At 65.9% G+C, this 7,943-nt stretch overlaps 2 protein-coding genes and 1 non-coding gene across 6 annotated transcripts; 1 reads left to right on the top strand and 2 right to left on the bottom strand.

The window, feature by feature from the left end:
• The first annotated feature begins 41 nt into the window (after positions 1-41).
• Positions 42-4,232, top strand: WFIKKN1 (WAP, follistatin/kazal, immunoglobulin, kunitz and netrin domain containing 1). 2 transcript variants are annotated; one of them, XM_002920162.4, is made up of 2 exons: positions 42-2,091; positions 2,693-4,232. In XM_002920162.4, the coding sequence occupies exons 1-2, from the start codon at positions 1,924-1,926 to the stop codon at positions 4,169-4,171; spliced, it is 1,647 nt and encodes a 548-aa protein (XP_002920208.1). In that variant the 5' UTR covers positions 42-1,923; the 3' UTR covers positions 4,172-4,232. The 2 variants fall into 2 exon arrangements, 1 of the variants encoding a protein (XP_002920208.1); XR_004628554.1 differs by having other exon boundaries at positions 1,951-2,578; positions 2,693-2,830.
• A 393-nt stretch (positions 4,233-4,625) lies between these two features.
• On the bottom strand, positions 4,626-6,291 carry METTL26 (methyltransferase like 26). Of its 3 annotated transcripts, none has more exons than XM_034670728.1 (6): positions 5,977-6,288; positions 5,702-5,864; positions 5,490-5,549; positions 5,068-5,135; positions 4,891-4,969; positions 4,626-4,815 (listed from the first exon to the last, which is right to left on the bottom strand). In XM_034670728.1, the coding sequence occupies exons 1-6, from the start codon at positions 6,186-6,188 to the stop codon at positions 4,768-4,770; spliced, it is 630 nt and encodes a 209-aa protein (XP_034526619.1). In that variant the 5' UTR covers positions 6,189-6,288; the 3' UTR covers positions 4,626-4,767. The 3 variants fall into 3 exon arrangements, 2 of the variants coding, with proteins under 2 accessions (XP_034526619.1, XP_002920211.2); XM_002920165.4 differs by having other exon boundaries at positions 5,992-6,283; XR_004628555.1 differs by having other exon boundaries at positions 4,755-4,815; positions 5,068-5,158; positions 5,977-6,291.
• Positions 6,292-6,618: 327 nt separating this feature from the next.
• On the bottom strand, positions 6,619-6,689 carry TRNAG-CCC. The gene has a single exon. It is a non-coding gene; the product is annotated as a tRNA-Gly (tRNA).
• Positions 6,690-7,943: the final 1,254 nt, after the last annotated feature.

Genomic DNA, 7,943 nt, shown 5'->3' with positions numbered 1-7,943 from the left:
CGGCCTCGATGGCTGGTGCCGGTCCTGGCTGCGAGGGCGGAGCCTGGCTGCAGCGGCCCCCTCGGTCCAGCCACGTGCAGGGCGCTTCTCGGTGGGCCTGACAGGCAGCCCTCCGCGCTCCAGAGACCACCACCTCCCTGCTGCCTTCGGGGGTGAACCTGGGACGCCCCGAGCCCCCCACCATGACCGTGTCTTGTGGCCTAACGCCACGCTGGCTGTGCTGCCCGAGGGTGTTGGGCACCGAGCCAGAGATGCAGCGGGTAACCTGGGGGGTTACCGCCTGCCACAACTCAGCACAGCCTCCCGGACCCAGACCCGGGCCTGGGGTGGGAGAGCCACCTGCTGACGCAGTGTGCGAGCTCAGTCCTCAGTGCAGGGGTGTGGTGGGTACTGGGGGTGGGGAACCCCTCCGAACAAGCCTCCCTGCTCCCACCATTCGGGGACCCAGGCCTCGGGCTGCATCTCTGAGGGACTGTCCTGGGCCTGGAACCCCGCATAACCCTTGGATGCGGCCCCTGCATCTGGGGTGCCCCTTTGGGCTCACTCTGACCAGGCAAGGCTTTTATTACCCTGCCTCCCAGGTCGGAAGGTCAGACGCAGGGCCTCAGGCCCCTGGGAAGGGTTTGGAAGGGCGGACTCCAGTGGCTTTGTCCTGTTGCTGCATTAGATCTCCCTGCCAGCCCTGCCAAGGAGGGGCTTCCACTCCCGCCCGCCCCGGAGGGAAGGCCTCTCCTCCCAGGGGCTTGTGCAGCTCCCGGGAAACTCGCCGTTTCCGGGGTGCTTTTTAGGTGACCTTGGCCTCTCGGGACTGTGTGGCATGGGGCCACAGCGACTGAAATTCAAGTCAGCCCAAGTAAACACACTCCATTCCTCGGTCCCACCAGCCCCATTTCCAGTGTTTGCTGCCTGTGTGACGGGTGGCTGGACCGGCCAGCACAGTTTCCTAGCTGCTGAGCCTTCCGGGACCTCAGTTCTTTGGTACCTGCCTTGCCCAGTCGTGGAAGAGCCTGGACCAGGAGCCATGCTGGGGGGCGCTCTAGAAATGCAGAGCCCTGCCCTGCATCAGTCTCCCCAACCCCCATCAGCTGTGGGTCACCGAAGGCCTCCCTCCTCTCTAGCAGATAGGGTTTCAATTTGACCCCAAGACCAGATGGCAGGTTGTGACCCTAAGAAGGATCACGGAGAAGGTTGTGAGATTTTTTCCTGAGAAGGGAACGTACTGCCTACTTGTTGCAGGGCTGAACAGAGAGTCCCTGTGCCTCTGTCTCGCTGGAGGTGGTGAGTGTAGATAAGAGGCTGGCCTGGACCTGCCTGGGGGAGATCCAGGCCCTGGGACAGCTGGGGCAGGTTGGGGAGGCAGAGGGGTAGGCCAGCCCAGCCCCCTCCTCTGACCCAGGCTGGGAAGGTATGAGAGGCAGCTTTGATCCCTGGGCCCTTCTATCCCCAGCCCAGTGCCTAGAGGGAGGAGGGGCTCCAATTACAGAGTCCCCTTCCCTCCCCTCCCCCGCCAGAGCCAGCCCTTCTCGGGTCCTTCTCTGGCCCTTCTCCGCCCTTCGGTGACCCTCGTGGCCAGTGTCTTCTGTGCTCCTGGGCCTTGGCCCCTCCCCAGCCCTCCTCCCCTCCCCACCCCCTGCCCTGCGCTGACCACGGAGGGGCCAGGCAGGGGAGGGGCCGGCGCCACATGCACAGACTCAGAGCTGGGAGAGGCCCGGAACCTACCCAGCCCCTCGCACTGGGGCCGAAGCATCTGCTGTGGGCTCGGACCTTGGGGGCCAGGGGAGAGCCTCGGGGATCGGTTGGGGGCCCGAGGGCAGGAGCAGCAACTGCAGGCCTGGAAAGGTAGATGCCTTCAGCAGGGAGGCTAGGCAGGGCCTGAGGAGGGACTGGTGGTCACATCCCCCGCCCCCTGGCCCGGCGGTCCCCATGCTGGCCCCGAGGCCACTCCCGCTGCTCCTCGTGGTTGGGCTGACCTTGGGGGCCGGCCTGCCACCAGGACCCAGAAGCCATCCAGGCGTGTGCCCCAACCAGCTCAGCCCCAACCTGTGGGTGGATGCCCAGAGCACCTGTGAGCGTGAGTGCGTCGGGGACCAGGTAAGCACAGGCACCGTCTCCACCAGCCCTGCTCCGGCAGCCAGGCCTTGCCCACAGAGGGGGACCCCAGGAGCTGCCCTGTGGCCCCAGTCCTGGAGTCAGCTTCCTCCTCAGGCCCCCACACTCCACCGCTGGGGTTTTAAAAGCTGTTCCATGTATGAGGCTCCCAGGGGACACCCCCAGTCTTCGCCTTCATAGGTCTGAGGATTAAGAGCCTCCTTCTCGCTCCCCAAACCTGCCTACCCCCACCCTAGGACCAGTTCTGAGGACCAGCAAGGTCGAAAGGCAGGGGGCCACACGTGGACATCTGCCCTGCAGCCCTGCCCAGCACCCCCTGCAGTGGCCTTGAGCACACTGTACGTGCCCCCCCGCCCCGGCCTTGGTTTCCTTGTCCGTCAACGAAACCTGCTCTGGGGGGGGCGAGGATCTGACGATTCCGTGAGCTTCAGTGACGTGACACACTGGGAAAGAAATTTCTGCAAACGCGGTCAGCTTTCCCCAGGGGAGACGGGTTTGGGGAGGGGCAGCAGGGGCTCAGCTCCCTCTGGACAAGCTGACAGGCGGAGCTAGGGTGCCCACTGAGCGGCTCCCCACTCCCCAGGACTGCGAGGCCGCCGAGAAGTGCTGTACCAACGTGTGTGGGCTGCAGAGCTGTGTGGCAGCGCGCTTCCCTGAGGGCGGCCCAGCCGTGCCCACGCTGCTGGCCTCATGTGAGGGCTTCACGTGCCCTCAGCAGGGCTCCGACTGCGACATATGGGACGGGCAGCCCGTGTGCCGCTGCCGGGACCGCTGTGAGAAGGAGCCCAGCTTCACCTGTGCCTCGGACGGCCTCACCTACTACAACCGCTGCTACATGGACGCGGAGGCCTGCCTGCGCGGCCTCCGCCTGCACGTCGTGCCCTGCAAGCACGTCCTCAGCTGGCCGCCCAGCAGCCCCGGGCCCCCGGAGACCACGGCCCGCCCTACGCCCGGGGACGCCCCGATGCCGCCTGCCCTCTACAGCAGCCCCGCCCCGCAGGCCGTGTACGTGGGGGGCACAGCCAGCCTCCACTGCGACGTCAGCGGCCGCCCGCCCCCAGCCGTGACCTGGGAGAAGCAGAGTGACCAGCGGGAGACCCTAATCATGCGGCCAGACCAGATGTATGGCAACGTGGTGGTCACCAGCATCGGGCAGCTGGTGCTTTACAACGCCCGACCCGAGGACGCGGGCCTCTACACGTGCACCGCACGCAACGCCGCCGGCCTGCTGCGGGCCGACTTCCCACTCTCTGTGGTCCAGCGGGAGTCGGCAGGGGACAGGGCGTCCACTCCCCCCGACCCGGCCGAGTGCCTGCCTGACCTGCAGGCCTGCACCAGCACGCCCTCCGGCCTGGTCCTCTGGCACTTTGACCCGCAGCGGGGAGGCTGCATGACCTTCCCCGTTTGCAGCTGCGAGGGGGGCAGCCGGGGCTTTGAGACCTATGAGGCGTGCCAGCAGGCCTGCGCCCGGGGCCCCGGCGACGCCTGTGTGCTGCCGGCCGTGCAGGGCCGCTGCCAGGGCTGGGAGCCGCGCTGGGCCTACAGCCCGCTGCTGCAGCAGTGCCACCCCTTCGTATATGGGGGCTGCGAGGGCAACGGCAACAACTTTGAGAGCCGTGCAAGCTGCGAGGACGCCTGCCCCGTGCCGCGCACGCCGCCCTGTCGGGCCTGCCGCCTCAGGAGCAAGTTGGCGCTGAGCCTGTGCCGCAGCGACTTTGCCATCGTGGGGCGGCTCACCGAGGTGCTGGAGGAGCCCGAGGTGGGGGGGGGCGGCATCGCCCGCGTAGCCCTGGACGAGGTGCTCAAGGACGACAAGATGGGTCTCAGGTTCTTGGGCACCAAGTACCTGGAGGTGACCCTGAGTGGCATGGACTGGACCTGCCCCTGCCCCAACGTGACGGCTGGTGACGGCCCGCTAGTCATCATGGGTGAGGTGCACGACGGCGTGGCCGTGCTGGATGCCGGCAGCTACGTCCGTGCCGCAAGTGAGAAGCGTGTCAAAAAGATCTCCGAGCTGCTGGAGAAGAAGGCCTGTGAGCTGCTGAACCGCTTCCAGGACTAACCCCACCCTGCCTTCCTGTCCCTCTGAATAAAGGCCAGCCTTTCCCCAGACCTCAAGGCCTACAGGTGCTGGACCTCCTCAGGGGGGACCCTTAGCTGGTATCCTGCTACCACATTGGAGCATGGGCTCCAGTTCAAGTTCCCTCCTTAGGAACCTCCCGTTTTCCTGCAGGGACACAACCCATGAGCAGCCTGAGACAGGCTCCACCTCTTGTGGCACGAGAGCCCGGCAGCCAGCTCAGTCAGCAGGGCCTGAATTCTCCGTCCCTCCTCTGTCCCCTCAGCAGAGCAGCACGGTCCGGGAGGCCGCCAAGTCCTGACCTCACAGGCCAGACCTCTCCTGCCCCTAGTACAGAACCCTTGAAGACACAGCCTGCCCGCTGAGTTGTCCCAGAAGGATGCATGGTTGACACCAGCAACGAGCAGCACAAAACACTTTATTCCCAGGTTCCAAGCAGCCCTGTGGCCATCAGCCAAGAGCCCCCAGACTGGGCAAGGCCAGACCTCCTGGCCCAGCCCTGGGAGGCAGGGGCTGATATCTGGTTTGTTCCAGAAAGGGTCTTGGTGGAGACACAAACATGCGAGAGCAGGAGGGAGTTACTCTTTCCGGAATATCAGGCACTTGTTGTTGGCTGGCATGTCCACCTAGGGGAGAGGCATTGGCTGCAGCTGACCTGGTCCCCAGGGAAGTCCCCTGTGCCCCCAGCCCTTCCCACCTACCATCCTCTCCAGGAGCAGGCCACTGGCTTGGCCCAGGTCCTCCAGGAGGGCTGTGTCCCGCAGCCCCCACTCAGGGTTCCTGCAGTAAGGAGGAAGGAGAAGGTGGAGTTGTGGCTGGGGGCGGTCCCCCAGCCCACCTGCCCTCCCAGCCAGGCCCCCCACCTATCCGGCTCTGACCTGCATCTAAGAGTTAGATCAAAATCCACGTTACTCTGCGGAGTGATCTTCCCATTGACGGCATAAGGCTGCGGAGACGGGGGACACGGCTCTGCCCGCCACCCACAGACACGGGGTCAGCCATGCTTCAGTCGACACACAGGCAGTCTTGTAGGCTGGCACCCAGAGAATGAAAAGGACACACCCCTCCCTGCCCCCAAGATGGGGGACAGCTGAGGACCAACTGATGAGCCAGGGGGTTGCAGGGAGACTGGTAGGAAGACCCTGGGTGCAGTTTTATGATGATGGGTAGTGAGGGGAGAAGGCAACTGAAAACACTGAAACCAGGAGGAGGGAGTGCAGAAAGTAGGACACAGCGAGACTGGCTGGGATCAGGTCTGCCCTGCCAGGGGAGGCCCGTCCTGTCTGGCAGAAGCACTCACCCCATAGGTGATCAGCAGCGCCTTGGGTTTGAGCAGATGTCCCGCTGCTCTGAAGAGCCCCTGGGGAGGGAGGAAGCAGGATGTCAGTGAGGAAAGCGCCCTCAGCTAGCGGCCAGACGCCCAGCCTGGCCATCTGGGATGCGGGGCAAACCTGCCACGCCGCCCCCTCCCGCTGCACGCGAGGGGGGTGGCTCGCCCGCGCGCCCACAGACCTCGGTGCAGTTCAGGGGGCTGATGTGGATCATGTTAATGCAGAGAAGCAGGTCCAGCGACTGGGGCAGAATCCCGCCCCAGTGCTCCCAGTCCCAGGTCACGTCCAGGTACAGCGGGGCCTTCACGTTGGACAGCCCCTGGGCCTGAGTGGTGGCCGAGATGCTGCAGAAGGACAGCACGCGGGGGGGAGCTGAGCGGGGTCCCGGCGGCGTGGGGAGTCGGGACAGCGGCACAGGCCCTGCTCCGCCTGCCCCCGCGCCCCGCCCACTCTCACCAGCCGGGGTCGCACCTGTCCAGGCAGCGCTGGTCTACGTCGGACGGCTGCCACTCGGCGTGGGGGAAGGCCCGCGCGAAGTGGGCTGTGTGCTGGCCGGAGCCCGAGGCCACCTCGAGCACGCGGACGCCGCGCTGGGCCGGGTCCATGTACTGCCGCAGCACACGGAGGATGGGCTCCTTGTTCCGCTCGGCCGCCGCCGCCACCAGCATCTCAGCAGCTCAGCCGGCCCGCCGGTAGCCGCAGTCAGTTGCTGCGAGACCCACCAGGAGCCGTATGTCGACGCCGCGCGGCCCGCCGGGAGTTGTAGTCCGGCGCCGCGAAGCCCTCCGGGAGTTGTAGTCCGGCGCCGCGGGGCGGGCTGGGAGTTTAAAGAGCCCGCAGCCGCAGCAGGCGCGGGAGCGACAACCCCGGCGGGGGTACTGGTCGGTTAAGTTGGGGTCGCTGGCTTACAGGTGACCGTCAGCTCAGTACGGCCGCCTGGCGTTTTCATTGAGCTTGTCAATCTTTCAGTCTCTGAAATTGCCTCATCCGCGTTGCTCCGGAAAGGGTGTTTGCTCGTTTCTGGTTTTCTTTCCTTTTGAAATCGGTGTCATTAGCGAGAGTTAGTTTGTTGAGATGGGGAAAATGAAAAATGCTGCCTGCGCCGCCCGGGAATCGAACCCGGGTCGCAAGAATGGGAATCTTGCATGATACCACTACACCAGCGGCGCTGTTGGGTGTTGAGCCGCTCGCGAGATTTAAGGGATTGTGACGCAACCTCCTCGCGCGCAAAAATGCCACAGTGCATGCGCGCCGCTCCTAGGGTGAGGCTGGCCCCAGCGTCCCGCAGCCGGCTGGCGGGTTGAGGTGGGAACCCCGGGATTGGCCGGGTCCGCGTGAAGGGGGACGGGGGGAGTCTCGGGGTGTCGCTTGGGCTCCCAGCGCTAGAGCGGACGGAGAGGGCCTAAGGGACGCGGGCGGGGGGGGGAACGATTTGCGCCTGCGCCTTGGAAACCATGGCAACCGGGGGCGTCCGGAGCCGGCGGGGCGTGGCTACGGCAGGGTTCCTCGGAGGCGGGCCTTCCTAGCTGGGCGGGGCTCCTGCGGGGATGGCGGTCCTAGCCTGCAGGCCCTGCGACTCTGGGACGCTCAGGGCATTTCTGTGACGCCCAGATAGTAGCGCTGGCCGGGTTCGGGGACGGTGCGAGGGGGTCGGTGAGGCCTGAATGCAGCCGGAGCCTTCTGTGTGGTGTGCCTCCCAGGGGCCCTGTGCTGCAGCGGGCTGGCTTATCTCCTTTGTTGCGCAGTTTTTCACGTGGGAGACCCCCATACCCGACGTCACCCTGGCTGGACAGGGCTCGGAGGACGGCCCCGACCAGGCTTCACTGGGATCGTCGTGGCCGGGCCGGGAGGTGGGTTGGGTCGGCGAGGAGGGCAGTCTCGCAGCTTAGGGTGGGCACGTGATACCGAGTTGGCCGCTCTCGACAGGCACCCCGGGAAAGTGCCCCTCGGTCGGTCGGCGGCCTCCCCCTCCAGGCGGCCCCACTGGCATTCTGCACGTGGCCGCCCTTCCACGGGCTCTCTGGTTCGCAGCCCAGACCTTCTCTGGCCTCAGTCACCTTCTGCCTCCCTCCACCTGGTTTGCGGCCGAGCTGGGCATTTTCTGCATTGTCCCATGTGCGGGGCTGAGAGGAACATCTGCTGTGGTTCGTAACAGGCCCCTTAAGCCATAGCTGGGTTCACACCAATCGGGTGACTCCTGGAGCTTGGGGGCTGGTGGCCAGGGGCCCCGACGTGTGACTAAGGCTGCAGACCGAGCCCAGCACCGACCACCGACCGTCTAATCCACCGCGCCTGTGGAACGGGCCCCCCTGAAAACCCGAAGTGAAGGGGTTCGGGAGCCTCCGGCTACACGGAGGTGCCGGGAAGGGGGAGGGGCGCTCCGGGGCAGGGGGCAGGGCCTGGCAGCTCCGTGCTCCTTCCCC

The sequence above is a fragment of the Ailuropoda melanoleuca genome, chromosome 10 (genome assembly GCF_002007445.2).
Source record: "Ailuropoda melanoleuca isolate Jingjing chromosome 10, ASM200744v2, whole genome shotgun sequence".
Classification (NCBI taxonomy): domain Eukaryota; kingdom Metazoa; phylum Chordata; class Mammalia; order Carnivora; family Ursidae; genus Ailuropoda; species Ailuropoda melanoleuca.
The sequence above is the reverse complement of the archived record's forward strand: the minus strand, read 5'-3'. Positions and strand labels throughout refer to the sequence as shown.

Bases quoted from the DNA above. Each gene is read 5' to 3' on its own strand.
- WFIKKN1 (XM_002920162.4), top strand. From the start codon at position 1,924: ATGCTGGCCCCGAGGCCACTCCCGCTGCTCCTCGTGGTTGGGCTGACC. The intron at 2,092-2,692 runs GTAAGCACAGGC...CCCACTCCCCAG, and splicing joins GTGAGTGCGTCGGGGACCAG to GACTGCGAGGCCGCCGAGAA.
- METTL26 (XM_034670728.1), bottom strand. From the start codon at position 6,188: ATGCTGGTGGCGGCGGCGGCCGAGCGGAACAAGGAGCCCATCCTCCGT. The intron at 5,865-5,976 runs GTGAGAGTGGGC...GTCCTTCTGCAG, and splicing joins GACAGGTGCGACCCCGGCTG to CATCTCGGCCACCACTCAGG. The intron at 5,136-5,489 runs GTGAGTGCTTCT...CCGTCTCCGCAG, and splicing joins CGCTGCTGATCACCTATGGG to CCTTATGCCGTCAATGGGAA.